This window comes from Natator depressus, chromosome 9 (assembly GCF_965152275.1).
Source record: "Natator depressus isolate rNatDep1 chromosome 9, rNatDep2.hap1, whole genome shotgun sequence".
In the NCBI taxonomy this organism is placed as follows: Eukaryota; Metazoa; Chordata; order Testudines; family Cheloniidae; genus Natator; species Natator depressus.
In genome coordinates this window covers 32,854,070-32,880,067 of record NC_134242.1, presented here as the reverse complement: position 1 = coordinate 32,880,067, position 25,998 = coordinate 32,854,070, and the positions used below count along the sequence as shown (strand labels likewise).

Sequence of the window (25,998 nt, the reverse complement as noted above, 5' to 3'; positions counted from 1 at the left end):
TAGCCCAAAGATAAAACGGGAGACATACTACTTCCAAAGGCTGGCTCCCCTGGTGGTGTCATAACCTCTCTCAAAAGGGAAGGACCCAAAGGGGTGGGAGACTCCAGGTCTGGAAGACCTAAGATGTCTGCAGGAGGACTGTAGGTCTTGGCTTTTCCCCAGAGTGAGAGCAGTACTGGCTGCCCAAACTGCTGGAGCCAGAATAGAGAGAGTCTGTGTCACAACCACTGAAGACAAAGATGGAACCATGGGTGATCTATGCTCTCGGCTATCCATCTGTCAGTGCCAGTGCATCCTGGGGTTTGTGCTAGAGAAGTGCTGGAGGCACCGGTACTGCCAGATTGTGAACTAGTGCTGATGGAGCCCTAGAGTTGTGGGCTCTCTTATCATGTCTCCAAGACTTACAACATACTCAATTCTCTTGGGCTGAGCTAGTGCTTGGTTTTTGCAGGGCTGGATCAGAGTTTTTCCAAAGTGGATTTGGAGGAAGACAGACTTATGTTATGAGAACACTCCCTGCTCTCCTGACAAGACCCTGCTGAGGGATCTACCTGGGTAGATTCCTTCACTCCTGATTTGGACTTTGTGGCAGGAGACGCACGCCTTGCTGAGTCAGACTGATGTATGGGGACGGATCCCCCAGCATGTGTCAGACTGTGGCCTCATAGCCTTTTACGTTATGTGCTTCCTAAGGCAAAGCTCCTGCCCTTCCTGGGCACAGCTGGGGAACAAATGGCAAATACTAAGCCTTTATGTGACGTGGGCTTCCCCAAAGCAGTACAAGCAGCATTGGTGGTAACTGCTGATTGAGAAGAACAGGCAGGAAGCACAACTTTTGAAGCCCGGACTTGTGGGCATAGTTCAGCACCCAAACAGGGTATGGAGGGAGAGAGAGAGAGACGTGCTCACCCGATCAGGGAAAAGGACTCACCTCACTCAAAACACTAAAAACAAACAACAAAAAACCTTTAAAACTCTAGAATATAAAAATTATTTACAAATATCTAAGTATCTTTTTAGAGATAAAGCTGAAGCTTGGACACTAGAGGGTCTGCCCCAGACCATGCAGCTGTGAGAAGGAACTGGAGAGACAGTGGGTCCATCGTGCCCCACCCTTTATCTCCTTGGTTGAGGACACAAGACGAGACAGGGCGCACGTGCAGACCACTGGACACTGCTTGCAGAACTCCCCAGTTTCGAAGCATGTGTACCCACAGTGGAATAGTCGCTGGGACCAGCACTCGAAGAAAAATATTGATTTCTCACATAGCAGTAAGTCCATTTTCCTCTGACTAAACTGAGGCACACAATCTTCAGTTTAGGTTTAAGAGAATTAATCCATTAACATGCCAAGTTTTTATGCAGGAAACAAAGCAAGTTTCAAGAGTTTCAGTTTAAAAGTTTGCATGTAACTTTTATGCACCTCCACCTACAATTTATATTTTAAAATAGTCTTCTTGAGATTCCAGGTTCAATGCTCACTCACTATGGTTATATTTACAACTATTAGTTGAAGAAGACAAACGCCAGCTGCATAATTGCTCCCTTTTTCTTTGAGGGAGGCCAAAGTTTTCTATTACCTCTTGAAACTTTACCAGCATTGGCACAAGTGCTAGAAACCAGCAACTTCCAGCAAAAAGGGGTTACCTGAGCATTAATCCTTACCTGCTCCCTGTTCCATTTCCACTTGGAAAATCATGCACTTTGACAGGAAACTGCTCCATCTGACTGAGACAGTTGTTCATTTTGTGGACTAATGCCAACAAGGGTGCATTTCCTAATGGCTCTAATCTTCCAAGAGATTCTTCTTCAGGAGGCTGAAGTTGAAGGTAACATTTTTTTAGTTATATTTTCTATTGAACAGCTTTGTGAGCATTAATATGTTAATTTAGCCATACAACGCAAAATAATTTACTTTAGCTATTAATGCACCAGTGTTCTCCAAAGCTGCTAAGTGCAAAAACGGACAGCAATACTTGTATATCACAAATTATTTGTTACTACCAGGTTCTCTTTACTGCATTTCAATAGCAGCACATTGCCACTTATTTTTTAAAAAGAAAAAAAAAAATCACAACTTAAATATGTTTAGATAATGGGCTTTACAAATTATTGCACAGACTGGTTCATGTGAACAACTGCTTAAAAACAGAGGCTGGTAAGCTTTTTGGATTTGCCTTACTACAAACACCTATCATACGCTAAAGTATGCAGAGTTTTCTACAAACACGCTCTTCCAAGTGTCCTTCATTTGATATTGAAGACTGGAATAAAATTGGCACATACTAGGTCTTAAAGAGATCTTCTGCATTCTGAAACAATGTAACCATTAAGATTTTATTTTTAAATGCAGTGTCTCTTGAAATTGCTATAAATATTAAGATGACCCAATCGTCAACACAAAGATAACCATAACTGCCGAATGATTTGCTACACAGAACGACATCTTTACTTCTAAGTTTACTAGAACCCGGTAACAGCCTTACAGATTTAAAATATTCACACTCCTTCCCCCCCTTTTAGCTGTGGGCATTAAATTTAATGGAAGTTTCAGATCATTCTTACACATTTTCATCTTTCAATCGTGCTTTTCTTTGATGAGCCAAAGCAATCGCTTACATTACTCCCAAGAGAAATGAACAGAAAGTCAATTGCTATTGCCTGAACGTCCCCCGTCTCCATTATGTGCATCTTATCCAGTGGCTCTCTGTCTCCCAAGAGGCAACTGACCATTCTGGAAAATGTTATCACCTGTTGTATGGTACTTCCCCAGTGAGTACAGTCTGTATCAGAGAGGAACAACAGTAGCTCTGAACTTAAGCAGGCCACATATTTTGTCTTTTTATTTATTAATGATTAAAGTTGTCATATTAGTAAAAGGCCAATGAGGCACTCTCATGCTCTGAAGGTAGGGAGGTTGCTGGACCTCAATCAATCATAAAGAAGAAGATATATATTACTCACTACATAAAAACACTAAAATGAAAAATATACCGAACTTACTGGAGAAGAAAAAAACACATGAAGGAACCTTTTTAATCTGACATCCCTGCTTACAGCATCTTTTTCACTTTTAGATGTCAAGTAAAGCAACAGCTGTTTAACAAACCCACTATGCTGGATTTCAAACGAGGAGACATCAGACTCAGAGACTATGCTACGGATTTCTACAAGGCACTCAGCTCCACCATCCACCTGAAAGAAAGTGTATTAGGGTAAGGTTCTGTACGTTAGTACCCACAGCAGAACACCCACAATTAGTATTGCCCAAACCAGTGATTTTATTTACATTTTCCTGCTGCTGCATGGAAGACATATACAAAAGGGGAAATAATGATGGAAAACTGTAGCTTACTACAGGCAATGCGCTGACAATTCTGTACTAAGTGAGTGGACTGAAAACACAGGAAAGTAATTTCTATAATTGCAGTGAGAAATCTTAGATGTTACTTGTAACAATATTGCAGTTTGTCCCATTTAGAAAAGGAGCCACTAATACAAAAGTTATACAAGGTGCTGTTGTGTGTTTTGCAAAATACAAAAAGGTAAGATATTTAACGTTCTGCATTCCATAACATTTTCCCGCACCAAGCTGTGTAGATCACGGTTTCCAGTTTAAGTGTGTGTGTATTTTAAATTAACTTGAAGCCTGTGCCATACTTTCCAACAAGAATCTCAGCTGTAACAGCTGCCTTGCTTTTAGGGCTGTCGAGGAGACAAATACAAGACGTATAAAGCAAGGGAATTGTTTTGTTCTAAAACTAGAATCTAATTTCTGAGTGGATCCTAAATTTGGCCAGGATGAATGAGTACTACTACCTCTTCAAGAAAATGCTAAGCTTTCGCACTCATCCCTCTGAAGTCCTAATCAAGCCACAGACTCTATTGTGATATTTTCAACAAAACTGATCCGAGAGAAATGTAATAGTGCTTTACAGCCATTTAATTATAGGAATTTTAATAACTGAAAAAGTGCTGTTTGAAAAATCACTAATGGGGAAAAAATAAGAATTGGAAATGAAAGTTAAGTCACTGAAGAACTTATACAAAAGTAAGGTTTTTACACGCTGGTATGATACATTTAAGTTTCTCAAATAGTACTGCTGCAACTTTAATTGCATACCTAAACTCCTTTGTTACAAGGTGGTGGCTCTTGGATAGCATAACTAGGATGGTGTTTGAGACACTATCTAGAGAAACTAATAAGTACTTCCTTATAAGCATAGCTATTCTTTTCCCACTTTAATCATTTTCATTGCCTCCAAAACCCCTTCCAAATCAAGTTTCCATTTCTAACCTGGAGGTTGAGTTGTTCAGTTGCGGTGCAAAGTCTCTGTAATACATTTAGTGCAGGATTGCTTCCATCCATGTTCTCAGAGTTAAAATAACGCTCCACAAATTTATGGGCTTGTTCCTTAATCCAACCCTTAATTTTCTCTCTGCAAGTAAGTATACAAGAACAAGCTGATAAATGCATGCCACATTTAACATTTGCACACTAAGTGTGTATACACACACACACACACACACACAGAGCGCGCGCGCGCAAGTGGAACAAGTTTTCAGATAAGCAAGCAATACTTGGAAGATGGGGAGCATCAGTTCCCATGTATGCGATCTCAGACCACAATAAAATGCTCCTTCTCTCCAGGCCAAACCAGTGGGATGCTAGAAAGCTCTCCCCTGGCTTCCATTTTCTCCATAATCACAGTTCTTTCCCCGCCAGGTCTAAATTTTCCACTCACCAGGCATTCCTCTTTCCTACCTATTCTCTTTCAATTTCTACTCTGCTTCCTTTCCCTCCCCTTCTCCCCTACCTCTCAACTTTTCCCCCTAGGTTCTCTTCCCCAGTCTTATTTTTTTCCTCTCCCACACTGGATTCCATTGCTTGCTCTCAGCGTTTGCCCAAAGAGGCTAATTACTGAAATTCAGGGCATCAAGTAACCCTGTTTTCAAGTAGTTTGATTTAATCCTTACTGAACAGAATTTTACTTCTTAGAACAGAATGTATTACGTTACCTGTTGTTGGATATGGTGTCCTTTGAGGCAGCCCTTGCAAGACCACTGACTCCTGCTGTGCGTGCTGGTTCAATGTTGTTGCTATTGGACTGTGTGCTTAATCTCCCCCAAGTTTTAGGATTCAAGCTTGCCAAGAAGGAAGATTTAGGAGACTGAGTAGTTGTAGGGCTTTTAGCTTAGGGGGGAAGGGGGGGGAGGGAGAGTGAGAGAAAAGGAATGGGATACAATTAAAATTAAAAAAAGAACAAAAACAAAAAAAAACATTGAGATACCCAAGTTTCCAAGAATCCTCTGCTATAATGTCAGAAGTATTTAGTATACATTAAATATTTGAGAGATTGCTGTGTTTTTAAAAAGTGATTAGCAGGCACAATTGTGTGTCTTTTCATTTATCTAATAGTCTTCACGGACTACTTTGCAGTCTATTCTAAAACTAATTTACCTTGATTGTCTACTTTGTCATCATCTCTTGGAGGTGAATACTTTGGCCTTCTGGGCCCACGTTTTGGCAGTCGTTTTCTCTTTAAAACATCACTTAGTCGGCTGTCAAAAGTTAAAAATAAGCAGCATATTACATCTACTTTATACTTCATTGGGATGTGCTTTAAAAAAAAAAAAGCCACCCAAATCTCAGTATTATGTAACTATGAAACATCTAACTGCTATCTTTGGGCACCCACAGAATGGCAGCTTACCATTCACTTAATTTGGGATCAATATTCCCAGTTTCTGAATGACTAAGAACTTAAACATGGCACTTCCAAGTCTATTCGGCAGCATTATGACTTAAGACAACAGGCTGACTTAAGCCACCTTTCCTATTTTAAATGTGCCAACGTATTTAAACCTCTAATATTAAAAATTAAACAAATAAAATTAATGGAAACAAATAAAATAGTCTATTGCCATCAGACATTTACAAGTTTCACCAAGTATAAAAGCAAGTGTTTTCACAAGGATTCCCTTTTTTGTGTTTCTTTCCCTCCTAACCACCTTCAAAAAGGTACCACACATGGCACCGACCATTCCTTTAGAGCTGGTCAACAATGTCGTCAGAATGAGACTGCAGCCCTCATGATTTCGGCATCTTCTGGTCTCTTAACTATGCAATGCTAGGGTGTGTTGCATCTCTTTACAACAAGATCATTAGGTAGCTAAATCACATTTAATACACTTAAAGAAAATTGACAAACAACAACTTGAACATTATGAAATTTTACTTCCTTAACGGAAGTACTAAATTGAAGTGCATTGTTTCTGCAGCAGCCAAAGTCAATCACTAGAACACTTTTTTCCAGGATTTTTGAAGTGTTGGTAAAATAAGACAGGAAACTTGAGTGAATATTACTTTTGTCTATACACAGGTAATAGGGGATCTTGATTATCTAATCATGAAAACTTATGTGTTATGTGAACAAAAATAAATCTAAGATTTAAAATTTTGATTGTGTTGCTGATCACAGTGTGATGTTTACTTAACTACCGACTATAATCACAAAGCAGTGTAGTATTCTTGCCTTAGGCGTTCATAAAATATTAATAGCTTTCAGCCTGATCTTTAATGATTCTGAGCAACACAACTACCATCGCAGTCAGAGTTATGGGTCACTGCTGACTCTCAGAATCATGCCCTTTTTCAGATAAACACACACACACATTGAACACTTACCCCTGTGGACTCAGATCCAGAGAGTCTTCCCGACTGTGTTGTAAGCTGGGAGACCCCAAATCTGCAGTTGCATTACTGGCAGAGGTGGCTGTCCCAGTGCTTATTGTCGTAGTGGTACCCAGAGTTCCTGATCCATTAGTGCATGCTTTTGGTGGGCTTGTCAGCAAAGCCTCAGATTCTGCTAGATTTTTCACTTGATGCATCACCCCTTTCCAAAGTTAAAAACAAAGTGTTTATGCTAATCTTTAGACATGCAACTCTTGCAAATATTGATATGCACCCCCTCACCCAATGATTGTATTCAACAGTATTTTGAAAGTATCCCTTAAACTTCATAGAAAATATATGGTTATTGTACCAGTTATGATATCCAAAAAGAAAACCAGTATCAAAATATAATAGGAATGGCAGAGACCATCAGGATTGGCAGGAAATCCAGACTTTTTAAAAACATGATTACTTGGTATAACCAAATAAAGCATAGTCAATGTAATTTCAACAAGTATTCTTAAAGTCTAAAAATAAGTCTGCTTGCTTCAAATAAGTCTTTTTCAAATTAATTTTAGCACTTTCAGAAAAACAAGCATTTAACACCAAGAAAAGGTTGATTACCTTCTCCCCCAGTCATATGGCTAAAGAAAAATTTGCATGATTTCCCTTTATATTATTTTTATAGTAACCTCCATTTCCTGCACATGGTAGAGGTCTAATTTACAGTTTAATAGCATAAGCTCTCAATTCATCTGTCTAAGAAACATACATTAGAATTTTGCTTATTACCTCAGATTAAGAGTAAATAAAAAATAATGAAGAAAAAAAAAAGAGTACATTTACCTTCTCTTCTGAAGTAAACACTAAAAATGTCAGGTAATTTTTGCATTAAGATCTCTGCCATCTGAAGGGCTCCAACTACTATCTTAAGGTCTTGACTTGACAACATGGAGGCAATATGACTAAAACAGAAAACGTCTACTTTAAAAAGTTTTATTTTCAAAAGCTTTTGAAAATAAACCTTATTTATTAAGTTAGAGCCTCTAAATATATAGTTAGTAGAAAAGTCAAATGTAAACCCCTGTATCACACCTTTTATTTTTACACAGAAATATTAAAAAAGCTGATGGAAAGGGTGGTGTAACTTACATTCCCTTAACCAGCTATATCCCTATGCTTAATCAGGCATATGCATACATGCATGCATGTTGGCAGTGGTGGGAATTAGAAAAGATTTATACCACAGGCAGGAAGTGGTCCCTGAAGAAGTTTAATTTCCAGGAAGAGCTGCTAATTCAGTGCATTGCCTCCCTCACATATTGGGCTGCTCTGGTCCCTAAACACATTCCTAGGGTTCCACATTGGGGCTGCTTTGTGCTACCACCAACACAGTTTATACATCTTCTGCTATAAGGGTCCTCTTTTACAGTTTGCACCATCCGAATACTAGAGTTAATCTGTCCCTAAATTTGTAGGTAAGTTGGCTCAATATTTTAGTTTTAGAAATCAAGGAAATGCTTGACATCACTATTTGACTATATAATAATCAGCAACTAGCATCTATCCATAGGGATTCTTTGGTTGAGATGTTTAAAAAACTGCTTACAGTTGGGCTCCTAAAAGCATATTTAGACACAGTTTGATTTTCAGAAGTGCTGAACACCCACAGGTCAATGTGAACTGCTTTGTTCTCATCTCAGCACTTTTGAGAAATAAGGTTAATGCCCAAGCACTTTTTTTTTCTTCCAACTTTTTTTTTAAAAGGTTCGTTCACAAGCACAAAGAAACCCACCTTGAAACGGCATGATTTTTCAGTACATCCTTCAGAAGTTCAGCATCAGCAAAATATATTATCCTAAGAATTGCTCTAAGGCACTTGTGTCTAACAGCAGGTCCAGCGGAAGAGCTGTACACTTCGTAAAGAACACCAAACAATGTTTTAATAAAGGATTTAGCCAATTCTGGGTCCTCTTTCATTAGCTGTGCTCGAGCATCATCCTTCTTTAATTCTGAATGTCCACCTATAAAAGAACACAGATTGGACACCTGAGTCACTGTGCAGTTCACTTCACTTTCACTCTGGCATTTGCCTTTGTTTTTTTTAAACTGAAGTGGTAAATTTAATCTCTATTTAAATTCAAGACAAGAGAATAAAGTTGTTTTTACAGATACATTACACTTTTGGTGGAACTAACATTTATAAGAAGGTATCCATCATAGTATTCTACTCTTGAAAGATACTGTGGAGTTCACATCAATATTTCTCTCTCACAATAAATTTTTGAAGTAAAGGAGTAAAACAAAGCAAGTCTTCAGAATTTAGAGGTTTAAAGAAAGTTTATTATCCTCATATAAGACTACCCACACTAAGAAAATGGTATATACTCCAGAAAGTGGCAGGGGAGAATAATCTATTCCAACCTCAAGTTTGCCAACTTACCCACAGCAGCTGATAAAAAAATTTCTGTAACTACTTCCAGTTCATGGAATTAATATTGTGATTTACTTAAGACATTTTAGTCAATAATTCACCTCTGGCTTAAATGTAGCCTTGACTACATTAAGTTGACTCAAACTTAATCAAAATAAAGTTTCGAGTTCCAAATTCAAAAACAGACAATTCTGATGAGCTGAGAAACAGATAGCACACTGAGCAATATAGTATAAATAAGAGAAACAGCCAGAGATGCATGATAATTCAAAAGCAGTACTTACTGGTATTACTATTGGCTAAGGGGTTAGGTTTTCTCTGAATGGCACGTGCTGTTCCAGTGTCTTCATTGATTTGCTGCATAGAATTGAAGTCAATAGTATAAACACGTCCCAGGGTAGACAGACTTATCTCATCCTCCCCAACCTGATGAGCTGCCTGAGAACAAAAACACAAAATGAAGCAATTTAAAAATAGAAATACTGACAAGTAAGGAGGCCATGTTATAAATAACCTCATGTCCCACAAGGAATGGGAAACTTTTTTTTATTTTAAACAAGTTTAGAGTGCTATGTTCCATTTTACAGTGTGCTGAATGATAGCTTGCTTAGAAATTCTGTCTGACAGATACATAAGCATGTTAGAAAACTTTCAGAAAACACAGTCTTTGAAGTGAAGTGAAGGCACTTTTCCATATAAAAATGAGGGTTTAATCATCCTACTTGCCCTTGCTCCATAATGGAACTATGACTCCCATAAACAGTAGTTAGCAGTCAGGATGAGATAACTTTTGAGACTCTGCAATGATTTGATCATGTCCTTGTGCATTCTGCATAAAGTTTATTTGTATCCAACCTCAGGATTCATATCCCAAGGCAAATGAAAATTGAGAGCTTATGTGCCTCACCTCAAAATCCTAAAAGGCACTGTCTGCACCACCCTTAGGTATACTAAATAGCTCTCTGTACAAAACAAGGGTCTCAATTGACGCCTTTAGGTCCAGCCGAAGTGAAAATTTTGAGTACTCTGACTGCTCTGTGGACAGCAAGGTTAAGAGATATTCCCAGAGTAAGATCGCTCTTAAAATCACAGGTGCAAAAGTGCAAGGTTCTGATGAACATATTATACAAGTAGCTGACTAGATGTTTCATAATTCAGTTTTGAAGGAATAGAGAAATACTGCATTATCAAGCATTTAGTTTCACATTTCAAGTATGAAGCTGTGATAAGGCTGGCACTTATATTAGCCAATGTAGAGTTTTCGAACATGGACAGAGAAGTGAAGCAACATCCAAACCCATAAACCAAAGCATATACTTCAGATGTATGCTTGAAATACTACCTCAATTATCCGGCTATCAATCCTGTTGTAGGGATGCCACAGACCCCTGTCATCTCGCCACTGCCAAATTGCCCCATCTGTGTTTTGTGCATTTCCTTTCTTTAGCATAGTATCAACAGCAAATATTCCTTCTTTAGGCAGGCAAGGCATCAGTTCACTGAAAAGAACATCAAATCAACTTTTTGTAACACTAATTTTTTTATGTACCAGCATTAATCGTTTGAAAACTATTAGCCTTCATTTCAATAATCATGAAATTGTATGTCAACAAAACTTGAAAAATAAGATTGTGTAAAAGACTTACCATATAAGAGAAGTAAGCTCATAAAGTTCTTGAGGACTTCGTGGAACAAGATCAATTTGTTCTTGACAACTCCCATTTGAGGCTCCACAAAGAAGGAAGTGAAGTGTTTCTGCAATATCTTTAAAACAATTGTTTTATAGTACAGTATTGTCCCGGAGTCAGAGGATAGTGCCTTAATGTGACAGACACTGCACAGAACAGACAGTTCCTGGCCTAAAGGGTTTACAGTCTAAGCCCCAGCCTACACTACGAGTTTAGGTCGAATTTAACAGCATTAGATCGATTTACCCCTGCACCCGTCCACACAACAAAGCCATTTTTGTTGACTTAAAGGGCTCTTAAAATCGATTTCTGTACTCCTCCATGACGAGGGGATTAGTGATGAAATAGACATCGCTGGGTCAAATTTGGGGTAGTGTGGGCACAATTTGACGGTATTGGCCTCCAGGAGCTATCCCAGAGTGCTCCATTGTGACTGCTCTGGACAGTGCTTTCAACTCAGATGCGCTAGCTAGGTACACAGGAAAGGACCAGTAACTTTTGAATTTCATTTCCTGTTTGGCCAGCGTGGCGAGCTCATCAGCAGAGGTGACCATGGAGTCCCAGAATCGCAAAAGAGCTCCAGCATGGACTGAACAGGAGGTACTGGATCTGATCACTGTATGGGGAGATAATCCGTGCTATCAGAACTCCGTTCCAAAAGACAAAATGCCAATATATTTGGAAAAAATCTCCAAGGGCATGATGGACAGAGGCTACAACAACAGGGACCCGCAGTAGTTCCGTGTGAAAATTAAGGAGCTCAGGCAAGCCTACCAAAAAACCAAAGAGGCAAATGGCCGCTCCGGGTCAGAGCACCAGCCATGCCGCGTCTATGATGAGCTGCATGCAATTCTAGGGAGGCTCCTACCACTACCTCACCCCGTCCGTGGACACCTGCAAGGGGGGAGTCTCACACAACAGGGATGAGGATTTTGGGGACAAGGAAGATGAGGAGGAGGAGGAGGAGAGCGCACAACAGGCAAGCAGAAAATCATTCTCCCCGACAGCCGGGAACTATTTATCACCATGGAGCCAATCCCCTCCATGGTGATAAATAGTTTGTCCATGTTTGTCTTTCTTCCACAGAATAGAAGCGACTTTGTCTGTACAAAGTGCAAGCTGGTCTCCATATTGGAAGAGAAGATTGAAGGTCTGGAGCAACAGATAACGACCCTGCGTTGCATACGAGAAAGTGAGGATTTCCTGGACAAAACTCAGGATATGCTTCTACGGGCACAAAGCTCTAAAGATTTACAGCCGGTTGCACAGCGGAGCCAAGAGGCCAGTGAAGAAGCTTGGCAACATGTGACCTCCAGAAGAAGAAGGGGGAATGTCCGGGCTTCAGCAACACGGACACAGGTAACTAACCGCTTTCATGTTCTCTCCACAGGTACTAATGCGGAGAGTGGACCAGATGATACGTCTGAGGGAAGGGAGCAGAAGGAGACTCCGCTGGTTGGAAGGCATGACATGCACTGTCCTGAGATTGGGGGTTCCACGACCACCACTCCCAAGAGAAGGAGGCGGGTGGTGGTGGTCGGGGACTCTCCTCCAGGGGACTGAGTCATCTATCTGCCGCCCTGACCGGGAAAACCGAGAAGTCTGCTGCTTGCCAGGGGCTAAGGTTCGCGATGTGACGGAGAGACTGTCGAGACTCATCAAGCCCTCGGATCGCTACCCCTTCCTGCTTCTCCACGTGGGCACCAATGATACTGCCAAGAATGACCTTGAGCGGATCACTACGGACTACGTGGCTCTGGGAAGAAGGATAAAGGAGTTTGAGGCGCAAGTGGTGTTCTCGTCCATCCTCCCTGGAAGGAAAAGGCCAGGGCAGGGACCGTCGAATCGTGGAAGTCAACGAATGGCTACGCAGGTGGTGTCGGAGAGAAGGCTTTGGATTCTTTGACCATGGGATGGTGTTCCATGAAGGAGGAGTGCTGGGCAGAGACGGGCTCCATCTTACGAAGAGAGGGAAGAGCATCTTTGCGAGCAGGCTGGCTAACCTAGTAAGGAGGGCTTTAAACTAGGTTCACCGGGGGAAGGAGACCAAAGCCCTGAGGTAAGTGGGAAAACGGGATACCGGGAGGAAGCACAGGCAGGAACGTCTGTGAGGGGAGGGCTCCTGCCTCATACTGAGAATGAGGGGCGATCAGCAGGTTCTCTCAAGTGCTTATATACGAATGCACAAAGCCTTGGAAACAAGCAGGGAGAACTGGAGGTCCTGGTGATGTCAGGGAATTATGACGTGATTGGAATAACAGAGACTTGGTGGGACAACTCACATGACTGGAGTACTGTCATGGATGGTTATAAACTGTTCAGGAAGGACAGGCAGGGCAGAAAAGGTGGGGGAGTAGCACTGTATGTAAGGGAGCAGTATGACTGCTCAGAGCTCCGGTACGAAACTGCAGAAAAACCTGAGTGTCTCTGGATTAAGTTTAGAAGTGTGAGTAACAAGAGTGATGTAGTGGTGGGAGTCTGCTATAGACCACCGGACCAGGGGGATGAGGTGGATGAGGCTTTCTTCCGGCAACTCACAGAAGCTACTAGATCGCACGCCCTGGGTCTCATGGGTGACTTTAATTTTCCTGATAATTTGCTGGGAGAGCAATACAGCGGTGCATAGACAATCCAGGAAGTTTTTGGAAAGCGTAGGGGACAATTTCCTGGTGCAAGTGCTAGACGAGCCAACTAGGGGGGGAGCTTTTCTTGACCTGCTGCTCACAAACAGGGAAGAATTAGTGGGGGAAGCAAAAGTGGATGGGAATCTGGGAGGCAGTGACCATGAGATGGTAGAGTTCAGGATCCTGACACAGGGAAGAAAGGTAAGCAGCAGGATACGGACCCTGGACTTCAGGAAAGCAGACTTTGACTCCCTCAGGGAGCGGATGGGTAGGATCCCCTGGGGGACTAACATGAAGGGGAAAGGAGTCCAGGAGAGCTGGCTGTATTTCAAGGAATCCCTGTTGAGGTTACAGGGACAAACCATCCCGATGAGTCGAAAGGAATAGTAAATATGGCAGGCGACCAGCTTGGCTTAATGGTGAAATCCTAGCGGATCTTAAACATAAAAAAGAAGCTTACAAGAAGTGGAAGGTTGGACATATGACCAGGGAAGAGTATAAAAATATTGCTCAGGCATGTAGGAATGAAATCAGGAGGGCCAAATCGCACCTGGAGCTGCAGCTAGCAAGAAATGTCAAGAGTAACAAGAAGGGTTTCTTCAGGTATGTTGGCAACAAGAAGAAAGCCAAGGAGAGTGTGGGCCCCTTACTGAATGAGGGAGGCAACCTAGTGACAGAGGATGTGGAAAAAGCTAATGTGCTCAATGCTTTTTTTGCCTCTATCTTCACTAACAAGGACAGCTCCCAGACTGCTGCGCTGGGCATCGCAACATGGGGAGTAGATGGCCAGCCCTCTGTGGAGAAAGAGGTGGTTAGGGACTATTTAGAAAAGCTGGACGTGCACAAGTCCATGGGGCCGGATGAGTTGCATCCGAGAGTGCTAAAGGAGTTGGCGGATGTGATTGCAGAGCCATTGGCCATTGTCTTTGAAAACTTGTGGCAAACGGGGGAAGTCCCAGATGACTGGAAAAAGGCTAATGTAGTGCCAATCTTTAAAAAAGGGAAGAAGGAGGATCCTGGGAACTACAGGCCAGTCAGCCTCACCTCAGTCCCCGGAAAAATCATGGAGCAGGTCCTCAAGAAATCAATCCTGAAGCACTTACACGAGAGGAAAGTGATCAGGAACAGTCAGCATGGATTCACCAAGGGAAGGTCATGCCTGACTAATCTAATTGCCTTCTATGATGAGATTACTGATTCTGTGGATGAAGGGAAAGCAGTGGATGTATTGTTTCTTGACTTTAGCAAAGCTTTTGACACGGTCTCCCACAGTATTCTTGTCAGCAAGTAAAAGAAGTATGGGCTGGATGAATGTACTATAAGGTGGGTAGGAAGTTGGCTAGATTGTCGGGCTCAACGGGTGGTGATCAATGGCTCCATGTCTAGTTGGCAGCCGGTGTCAAGTGGAGTGCCCCAGGGGATGGTCCTGGGGCCGGTTTTGTTCAATATCTTCATAAATGATCTGGAGGATGGTGTGGATTGCACTCTCAGCAAATTTGCGGATGATACTAAACTGGGAGGAGTGGTAGATACGCTGGAGGGCAGAGATAGGATACAGAGGGACCTAGACAAATTGGAGGATTGGGCCAAAAGAAACCTGATGAGGTTCAATAAGGATAAGTGCAGGGTCCTGCACTTAGGACGGAAGAACGCAATGCACAGCTACAGACTAGGGACCGAATGGCTAGGCAGCAGTTCTGTGGAAAAGGACCTAGGGGTTACAGTGGACGAGAAGCTGGATGTGAGTCAGCAGTGTGCCCTTGTTGCCAAGAAGGCCAATGGCATTTTGGGATGTATAAGTAGGGGCATAGCGAGCAGATCGAGGGACGTGATCGTTCCCCTCTATTCGACATTGGTGAGGCCTCATCTGGAGTACTGTGTCCAGTTTTGGGCCCCACACTACAAGAAGGATGTGGAGAAATTGGAGAGAGTCCAGCGAAGGGCAACAAAAATGATTAGGGGTCTGGAACACATGATTTATGAGGAGAGGCTGAGGGAACTGGGATTGTTTAGTCTGCGGAAGAGAAGAATGAGGGGGGATTTGATAGCTGCTTTCAACTACCTGAGAGGTGGTTCCAGAGAGGATGGTTCGAGACTATTCTCAGTGGTAGAAGAGGACAGGACAAGGAGTAATGGTCTCAAGTTGCAGTGGGGGAGGTTTACGTTGGATATTAGGAAAAACTTTTTCACTAGGAGGGTGGTGAAACACTGGAATGCGTTACCCAGGGAGCTGGTAGAATCTCCTTCCTTGGAAGTTTTTAAGGTCAGGCTTGACAAAGTCTTGGCTGGGATGATTTGATTGGGGATTGGTCCTGCTTTGAGCAGGGGGTTGGACTAGATGACCTCCTGAGGTCCCTTCCAACCCTGATATTCTATGATTCTATGATTCCCAACCCTCCCAAGGCGGGCTCCCGGACCATGAAGCTGGAGAAGGCACCTCTGGTGAGTGTACCTTTGTAAATATAATACATGGTTTAAAAGCAAGCGTGTTTAATGATTAATTTGCCCTGAAGACTTGGGATGCATTCGCGGCCAGTACAGCTACTGGAAAAGTCTGTTAACATGTCTGGGGATGGTGCGGAAATCCTACAGGGACATTAAGGGGACATTCAGAGGTGGCCGTTCCTGCTGGGCTGTTTGCCTGTGGCTGAAAAGAAATCATCCCCGCATTTAGTCACATGGTGTGTGTGTGGGGGGGCATTCACACTGAGCTGTTTGTGTTTGGCTGGCAGGGATCTTCCCTGATAGTAGTCACGTGGTGGGAAGAGGGGTGAAGCGATCATCCCAGAGAATGGGAGAAGGCGGGGGGGGGAGGGGGGGTTAGTTGGGTTTGTGCTGCACGTTAACCCGAAAACCGCAGCCTCTCCTTTTAAATGGCCAACCCAATGGGTGCTTGGTATGGGAAAGGAGGATGCTGCTGTTTGAAACCATTCCCACATGTTATGAAGATTGAAGAAGCCGAAAGACTGTGGCTTACTATGGCTGCCTGCAAACCAAATTCTGTTGCCCGGCCCTGCGTGTGTGATCTCTCACACCAAACCGGCAGGCCCTCAATACAGGAGGCAAAATGCAACCTTTTACCGACAGCACATATGCTAGGTAATGTTAACAGCTTGATTCACCGTGAAAGAGTCTACTCATTGTTCTCTAAAATGTGTCTTTTTAAAAATTACTCTCCCTTTTTTTCCTCCCGCAGCTGCAAATGTTTCAATGCTCCCCCTATCATCTCCATCCCAGAGTCTACTGCAGATAAGGTGGAAAAAAAATGCACTTGTGATGAAATGTTCTGAGCTCATGCCGTCCTCCTGCACTGAAAGAGCTCAGCAGAATGCGTGGAGACAAACAATGGCAGAGTCCAGGAAAGCAGAAAATGAATGCAAGGACAGGAAGGACGAGCAAGATGAGAGGTCGCGGGAGCATGATGAGAGGAGGAAGGATGCGATGCTGATGCTACTGGGGGAGTCAAACTGATATGCTCCAGTGTCTGGTGGAGCTGCAGGAAAGGCAGCATGAGCACAGACCGCCCCTGCGTAACTGCCCGCCCTCCTCCCCAAGTTCCGTAGCTTTGCTCACCCAGACGTCCAAGAATGCAGGGGCGGGGGAGGCTCTGGGCACCCAACCACACCACCCCAGAGGACTGCCCAAGCAACAGAAGGCTGGCATTCAAGAAGTTTTTAAGTGCAGTGTGGCCTTGTCCTTCCCTCCTCCCCTCATCCACCATCCCACCCGGTGCTTCCCTTCTCCCCCACCCTTCCCAGGCTACCTTGGCAGTTATTCCCCCTGTTTGTGTGATGAATTAATAAAGAATGCATGATTTTGAAACAATGACTTTATTGCCTCTGAAAGCAGTGATCGAAGGGGAGAGGTTGGTTGGCTTACAGGGAAGTAGAGTGAACCCAGGGGGCGGGTTTTCATCAAGGAGAAACAAACAGAACTGTCACACCATAGCCTGGTCAGTCACGAAACCGGTTTCCAAAGATTCTCTGATGTGCAGCACGCCCTGCTGTGCTCTTCTAATCATCCTGGTGTCTGGCTGCATGTAATCAGCAGCCAGGCGATTTGCCTCAACCTCCCACCCCGCCATAAACGTCTCCCCCTTACTCTCATAGATATTGTGGAGCACACAACAAGCAGCAATAACAATGGGAACACTAGTTTCGCTGAGGTCTAACCGAGTCAGCAAACAGCGCCAGCGAGCTTTTAAGTGTCCACAGGCACATTCTACCACCATTGTGCACTTGCTCAGCCTATAGCTCAACTGCGCCTTACTACTGTCCAGGGTGCCTGTGTACAGCTTCATGAGCCATGGTATTAAGGGGTAGGCTGGGTCCACAAGGATAACTATAGGCATTTCAACATCCCCAACAGTTATTTTCAGGTTTGGGAAGTACGTCCCTTCCTGCAGCTGTTCAAACAGACCAGAGTTCCTGAAGTTGCGAGCGTTGTGTACCTTTCTGGGCCATCCCATGTTGATGTTGGTGAAACATCCCTTGTGATCCACCAGTGCTTGCAGCACCACTGAAAAGTACCCCTTGCGGTTTACTTACTGGCTGTCAAGGTGGCCCGGTCCCAAGATAGGGATATGCATTCTGTCTATCACCCCAGCACAGTTAGGGAATCCCATTGCAGCAAAGCCATCCACTATGACCTGCACATTTCCCAGAATCACTACCCTTGATAACAGAACGTCAACGATTGCATTGGCTACTTGGATCACAGCAGCCCCCACAGTAGATTTGCCCACTCCAAAATGATTCCCGACTGACCAGTAGCTGTCTGGCATTGCAAGCTTCCAGAGGGCTAATGCCACTCGCTTGTGAACGGTGAGGGCTGCTCTCATCTTGGTATTCTTGCGCTTCAGGGCAGGGGAAAGCAAGTCAAAGTTCCATGGAAGTGCCCTTATGCATGCCGATGTTTCGCAGCCACTGGGAATCATCCCAGACCTGCAACACTATGCGGTTCCACCAGTCTGTGCTTGTTTTCCAGGCCCAGAATCGGCATTCCATGGCATGAGCCTGCCCCATTGCCACCAGAATGTCCAAATTGCTGGGGCCCGTACTTTGAGAGAAGTCTGTGTCCATGTCCTCATCACTCTCATCACCGCTATGCTGTCACCTCCTTGCCTGCTTTTGCAGGTTCTGGTTCTGCACATACTGCAGGATAATGCACGAGGTGTTTACAATGCTCATAACTACCACGGTGATCTGAGCGGGCTCCACGCTTGCCGTGGTATGGTGTCTGTAGGATAGCAGAGTTGCAGCGGAAGTGGTGGCGGACGATGGTTAGCACCGCGCACATTTCCCAAGGAAGAACACACGTACCCGGGAGCCCATGACAGATAACATGGAGAAATTTGCTATTGAGACAATAGCAGCAGAGCAGAGTTGCAGCGTAAGCCGTGTATGACGACAGCTAGCAGTCCTACAGCACCGTCTGCTGCCAGCAGCACCCAGGACACAACGGCGGTGGTGTCGTAGAGCTGAGCTGAGCGGGCTGTATGCTTGACGTGGTATGGTGTCTGAGCAGAAAAAAGGTGCGAAATGATTGTCTGCTGTTGCTATCAAGGAGGGAGAGGCGACTGACGATGTACCCAAAACCACCCGCGACAATGTTTCTGCCCCATCAGGCATTGGGAGCTTAACCCAGAATTCCAATAGGTGGCGTAGACTGCAGGAACTGTGGGATAGCTACCCACAGTACACCGCTCAGTAAGTTGATCTAGCCACGGTAATGAGGACAAACCGCCAACTTAATGTGCTTACTGTGGACATACTCAATCGACTGTATAAAATCGATTGCTAAAAACTGACTTCTATAATATCGACCTAATTTCGAAGTGTAGACATACCCTTAGTAGAAGGCAAAGGGTAGGGAAAGGGATATAACATACAGTGACTTTTTGCAAGTGTCTTTTAAAAAAAAAAAAAAAAAAAGAGTAAAACATTTACAGGGGGTTTATCTAAACAGGAAGAATGTAAGAGAGGGAAGACTGATGAGGAGATGGGGATAGGGATAGAGAAGGAAGGAGGGGAGCATGCAGAGTACTGAGGCCGATGTTAGAAAGGGGAGGGGGAAGCTGGAATAAAAGCCAATCAGCACATGGGAAAGAATGTCCTAAGCCAGAACTGCAGACAACAGCACAATGACACCCATGTTCTTTCACAGTATTTCTTAAAAACAGTGCTTATATAATGCACTTTCTCCACCCACTAAACGTAGTTGGAACAATTACTTGTAGTAATGTTGTGATGGAATTAGTTTCAATAACTAGCGTTGACTCAAAACTAGTTTAAACCTCCAGCGACAGCTGAAAGCCGAAGATAAAAAGAATTAAATTCTCCATCTAATTTAACTGTGAACCAAACTTTGTATCCCAGTACAAATATTGTGTCACTATTGCTTTTTCCTTATTCCACATATTTCTATAGGCAAGTGTGGTATATTATTGATTATGGAGTGTTTAATAAAGTCAGTAACATTTATGGACACTATGCTTCCTGTTCTAATAAAAGTACCATGACCAAAAAAAAAAAAAAATGTGGAAGTACAGGAAGAACACATGCACTTACTTTGCTTCATAAGTTGAACTGCTAGCGTAGGACAATTGGAGCACATTAAGGAAAACATGCGCACCACCATGATGAACATTCCTGAGCTCAGGATGGGAGGAGTCACTACCAAGAGTTGCTGAATATTTGTGAGCAAATCCTTAGAGGCAACCTGCTGAAGCAAATTCTTAAAGAAAAAAAAGGAAAAGGAGAGAATTTAGAAAATTCTAATGGATTTAAAACCTTTTAAAAAAAAGTACAAAAGAGAAACTACGTACCTCCTCATGTTGGAAGTTGTCCACCAGCCGTGCAAAACAGAGACAAGTGCTTTCTACTGACTTTTTGTCCTATTTAAAAAAAAACAAACAAACAAAAAAAACTCGCATTGAAAGATATTCAAGAGCCTGTATCAGATAGAATTCTGCATGAAGTCCCCTTCCTCCTAGAAAACCCATCACTGAAACCCTACTTTTAGTAGCTTCCAAGCTGGAAGTGATAAACTAACCCCCAAATTCTTTATGCCAAGAACACCTTCCCCAAACAGATATATTGGTATGGCTCACAGCCCTGTAAGACTATTAATTGAACTTGAGAGTTATTCCATTTTAGATCGCAAAACACAAGTTTAATATATTCACACAATTTCTCAAAGTGGAAAACCTAGAACAGCCTTAATGCTAAGTTTAAAAATGTAAGCAGCCAGGATATACAGATGCCACAGAAGACTGAAGTCTCACAGCGTGAGGCCAATCCTGCTTCCCAGGGGAAAAAAAAAGGAACTTCTCCCAAAACCTTTAACTGTTTTCTAGTCTTTTTTCTAATTTTGCTTCAAAAGTTGCTCCTACATATAGCTTCTCCAAACTCCTTTTGCCAAATTGCTGAAATTATGCTTAATCAAACTTCATGACTACCCACACAAAAAAACTGTTCACTCACCTACATGCAACTCATCCCCAGTTTTTCTACCTTAAAAATAACCTGGTGTATATTTACAGCATGTACAAAATCATTAAATTTAAAGTTAACATTAGTATGCACAATACTAGGACACGAGTTATTATTGGTTTTGCCAAGTATAGATGCCTCTTACCAATATGTACATTATTCCATTACCCCAATAAAGTTTTAGTACTGAGTATAATCACACATTATACACACTTATAATCCTCAACGCTACAAGATTTAAGACTTTTTTAAAAAAGTGACACTAACTCACACTGATCCTCCCCATTAAGAAAGTAATCAGTAGAGTTAACATGCTGACAAACCTAGAAAGCTCAAGGTCAGAGCAACTGGAAAGAATGTTACTTACCTTACAGCAAAACTGTGGTTCAAGATGTTTTTATACACAGATTCCACTCATGGGGCACAAGATCAGATTCTCTTGAACAACACTATCAGCTGGGGCCATGCCTGTCCCACCTCTTGCTCCCTGTAGCAAGAGGGCTTAAAGGGCAGAGCAGCCACAACCTACACCCAGTTCCTTAGATCATAAAAATGCCACTGAAGCAGGACTGCTGCTATCTGCAGGGACGGAGAGTGGGTCATGGCATCTGTGTGGATGCAACATCTGCATACAGTTTCTGTCAACAGTAGACTGTTCTCTCTTGAAGTGATCATCAACTCAGATTATACTCTTGGTGATTAATAAGCAGTTGCCCTGGAGCTAGGACATGGATAAGTGGAGGCCTATCAAAACTAAGGGGCAGCCCAGAACCTTACACCTGGCAATAATCAGTGGCTCAAGCTCCACGTAAGTGCTCTTCATCTCTCTGATATGGGGAGATTACCCAAACAGACCACAGAGGCTGCCTGAACCCTAGTGGAATGAGCTACAACCTGTCAAGGTGGACTTTTCGTGGCCAATATTTAACAGGAAGTCACACTTGGGAACTCAGTGCTTGATAATTTACCAGTATCAAAAATACCTGAAACAAGGGAGACAGGGGAGAGATCCTTGTAGAGGAGAATCATCACTACTCTGTCCTGAAACTTCTAAAGCCAGCTGGCAAAGAAAATCTTAATTTAATGTCCTAAAAATGGGGGGAAAATGTGCTAAATACTGTCCAAGAGCAAGGAACACTGAATATAAAGAATTCTTTCTTGCAGCCATGGGTGGTAAGAAGGAAATGAGTATGGGTTGTAGGTGCCCTGCCCTTTTCGTCCTCAGCTACAGGGAGAGATAGGGCACTCGGGGGCAGGCATGGGTCCAACAGACACTGCTGTTCAAAAGAATCCGATTTTACATGCATGCACATCAAAAATTAAATTTGACTGGACAATCATTCAAAGACAAAAGCTTCTGAAATCAGGTTTATAGTTGGGTAAGTACGTATTAATCTGAATACATAGCTTTGTAAAAGCTATTCACCAATTTTTACCACGGATCTCGGAAATACTGAAGAAACTAACTGAACTTTTAAAATTAAGTCCACTGCCCACAAAACAGACTATCCATTGTGCAGCTTCATATTTCCTTTTAGGATCCTACTTCGTATGTGACTGGAAAAAGGTAGCAAGTGGCAACTTCAGAAACGTTGTCTGAAAGTGCCCATCTGCAATGGATGAGTGCCTAAACTAGTTTTCCTCATCTCCATTGACAGGATCTATTTAGTCTGACTTGAGACAATATGTCATATTTAAATACTAATATTTTATTGATTCTGCTGGCAGTTTACATAACTGCCAAGCCATAAGAGTTTGCAATACATCGATCTACAATCTTTCAGGGTTTTTTTGTTTTTTATTTTTAAAAACAAACCTTTAAAACTTGCACCCTTCCTGTTATTTTAAGTAGCATTTTGTCAGTTCCTTCTTGCTCTTTGCCAACACGATGAAAGAGCCCCAAAACATTACAAGTATAAAATTCAGATTAAGAGAGCTACAGGCAGCTTTATACCTCCATAGCATGTCAAAATGATTAGTCAATGTTTTATAATGGCTTCTTACCTGATGGGTTAGCCTTTGCGTAAGCAGTGGCAGAGAATCTGCAACAAAGTGAAACTCATCAGGTGTGATGCTCTGGCAGCAGTTGGCAGCAATAGCTAGTGCATTCCTCTGGGCATTTATGCTGAAGAACTCCAGATACAGCAGACAGTCTGCTAACCCACCCTATAATACAGAAAGCTGTTAAAGAGAAGTATTCTCTGTCAGTGGCAATACAGTGACAGAAATTTCTGGGCTTTAATTGCTCTTTGGGAAGAACTTGTGCACTACCCAGTTTGTGGTCTAGGAGCCATCAAAAGAGGAAACAAAAACTTCAAACAAATATCCTTTTTCTTTCTATTACGGAAAATTACTTACTGCCTGCAGAATAGCTTTACTATGTCTGCGTGATAACATCTCCAGGGCAGTCAGTGCCTGCTCTGCCACATCAATACACTGAATAACTTGCAGCTAGAACAAAAGAAAGTAATTAAATGAATTACCAGTTAAGAATATCAGCTAAGTTCGAGTTAACACTCTACCTTACATATTGGATTCTTACAGAAATTTCATCATCTTAACAAAAAAGTACTTCTAATGTAACTGAACTATTTCTCTGTAGTACAAATTGTAGGTAATACAGTACATATTTAGTGTTTGAAGATATATTTACCTTTCCACATTGAATTAGAGAAACAAAACTCAATACTTTATTCCCTCAAACAGACTTCAGGAACTCAAGTTTGAATTTAGGGGCTTTCCTAAAGCAAATGGACTCTAAAACCTGTTCTATGGCAAAACTGCTTTAAAAGTTTTTGGGAACTGGAGAAAATGTTGGATGTTGTAATGAAACAACAAATATTGTTAACAAATCCACTAACAGCAACATAATACTTAAGTGCATACCCTCACACGTCTGCCTGGCAGATTTCCTCTCAGTATTAATTTTAACCGGGAGTATGTGCTCTTTGGACTGTTGAAGTGTTATTCGTGGGACATACTGGGTCCTAGTCAGCAAAGTTTGACATGCAATTTACCAAATGAAGGAAGGAAAAGCTCCAGGAAAAAACTGACTGACAACCAAAATGACTACAGCTGGAGGCCAAGACTTCTGGGAAACCCTTGCTCAGAGGTTTAGCCATTACTTGGAAATGCAGAAGATACCATCTAGTTGGAAGGAGTCCAACACATTTTGCTGTACAAGAAGGGCAATCGTGAAGATCTAAAGAACTATCGTCCAATATGCCGTCTCTTGCATGCCTACAAACTGTTCACCAAAAACAACAACAAAAAGTGACTCTCGGAGTCTGGACAAAGCAGCCGAAAGAGCAGGCAGGTTTTCAAAGGAATTTCGTCACAATGGACCACAACTTCATTAGAAACCAGTGACTGGAGAGCTCAAGAGAATACAAGTTCCCTTTATGCATTGCCCTAGTCAATTAGGAAAAAGCATTTGACCATCTAGAGATCAATGCAGTGCTGAAAGCTCTTGCAGAGCACATCATTGACACAACTACATCAAACTACTAAAGGAAGCAAATTCTGACTGCACTACGGATATAAAAAAAACAAACAAAAAAAACCCACACAACTCTGTTTGGCACTCCTTCACATGCCAGTCAAAAAAAGGTGTGAAGCAAGGAGACAGTTTCACCGAAACTCTTCACAGCCTGCCAGAAAATGGTAATGAGGCAGATGAACTAGAAGGGTGCAATCAGCATCAACAGAGAGCAATTAAACCACCTCAGAGTCATGGCTGATATTGTGTTGATTGCCAAAAACACTATCGAACTACAGAAAATGGTGCGAGAGCTCAACACAAAAAGCAGCCAATTCGGACTGAAAATGAACTGCTCTAAAACAAAATGTATGCGGTCTGATGCCTTGCCAAAAGACCAAATAATAGTCAAGGGAGAATAAATAGGCATATAGTTCAAATTCTTCTAGTTGGGTCAAGAAATTAACATATGTCACTATCATGAAGGTGAACTCTCATGAACAAAGAGAGCTGGTGGGCGCACGCATTCAATTCTATCAAGGATGTCCTCCAAGGAAAACACACCAACCTCTTTAACTCAACAGTACTGCCAGCAGAGTTGTACAACAGAGAAACATGGGCACAGACAAAGATAGAGGAGCAACAACTGTGTGTCATGGAGAGGGCCATGGAAAAGAACTCTGGTCATTTCAATCCGTGACCGAATCCCCAGTGAAGTGATCAGACAGGAGAGTGGAGTGCAGGACGTTGTTGTTGAAAAGCAGGTACAGTAAAACGTGATGGGTCGGGCATACAGCTAGGCTCACTGACAATCGATGGACTGCAGCAATTGCCAAGTGGTATCCACGGGAACTGAAATAACCACTCAGCCGACCTCCAAAGAGATGGGAAAATTTTATTGTGAAAAAGGCATGGATGCACATGGAGAAGGAAGGCCAGGATAAGAGAAGAATGGAAGACATGTGAGCGGCACAATCTATATGAGGACTGATGGACCGATCGATCAAGGTGATTAATTTTAACAAAGGTTATTGTTTCACCTAAAAGACTTGCATGCTATGTAGTCACAAGTCCAGGCGCTGGGGAGATGGGACTCGGCAGGTGTGCGTCTGTGTGTTCAGGTGCATAGTGGTGTCCGGGTGCTGGGGAAATGGGGGCCAGGTGTGGGGGATGTCCAGGGGCTCGGGAGCATGGGGGGGGGAGAAGGGAGTCTGGGTGCTGGGGAAATGGGACTTGGTCAGGGGGCAGGGCGACGCAACGCGACAACAGACTGAGTGCTGGGAGATGGGACTTGGTGGGGGGCCCGGGGCCTTGACAAGGAAGCCCCAGCTGCTGTTGAGGGGACATCATATGCTGGGCTCCTGCTCCCCCCCACAACCTCACCCCCATCCCCCTCCCTTCACTCCCACATTCCCCTTCCCTTCTGCCTCCTCCCACCCAGCCCCACCATGGGCACTCACTGTTGCACAGAAAACAGTAAGGCTCCCAGCACACAGAAGGGGAGCACGACTGGCACTAGGATTCAGGAGACGGCATTCAGCTGCAGTCAGTTGAGCTGAGATACAGCCTCCTTCAGCTGGGGAGCTCTGCGCTTGCAGAAATGAG

The 25,998-nt window shown here is 43.0% G+C and overlaps 1 protein-coding gene across 4 annotated transcripts in view; it reads right to left on the bottom strand.

Annotated features, from left to right (window-relative positions):
- Window positions 1-25,998, bottom strand: part of TRIP12 (thyroid hormone receptor interactor 12) — a 158,763-nt gene that overhangs the window by 40,924 nt on the left and 91,841 nt on the right. For all 4 annotated transcript variants that reach the window (XM_074963855.1, XM_074963856.1, XM_074963857.1 and 1 more), the window contains 15 exons: window positions 23,274-23,366; window positions 22,920-23,081; window positions 20,249-20,317; window positions 19,992-20,157; window positions 10,757-10,874; window positions 10,453-10,609; window positions 9,395-9,548; window positions 8,472-8,700; window positions 7,523-7,641; window positions 6,689-6,896; window positions 5,462-5,562; window positions 5,020-5,194; window positions 4,298-4,439; window positions 3,004-3,195; window positions 1,666-1,817 (listed from right to left, as the gene is read on the bottom strand). In XM_074963855.1, coding sequence (XP_074819956.1) covers window positions 1,666-1,817; window positions 3,004-3,195; window positions 4,298-4,439; window positions 5,020-5,194; window positions 5,462-5,562; window positions 6,689-6,896; window positions 7,523-7,641; window positions 8,472-8,700; window positions 9,395-9,548; window positions 10,453-10,609; window positions 10,757-10,874; window positions 19,992-20,157; window positions 20,249-20,317; window positions 22,920-23,081; window positions 23,274-23,366 — 2,237 coding nt within the window. The remainder of the gene's footprint in view (window positions 1-1,665; window positions 1,818-3,003; window positions 3,196-4,297; window positions 4,440-5,019; window positions 5,195-5,461; window positions 5,563-6,688; window positions 6,897-7,522; window positions 7,642-8,471; window positions 8,701-9,394; window positions 9,549-10,452; window positions 10,610-10,756; window positions 10,875-19,991; window positions 20,158-20,248; window positions 20,318-22,919; window positions 23,082-23,273; window positions 23,367-25,998) is intronic.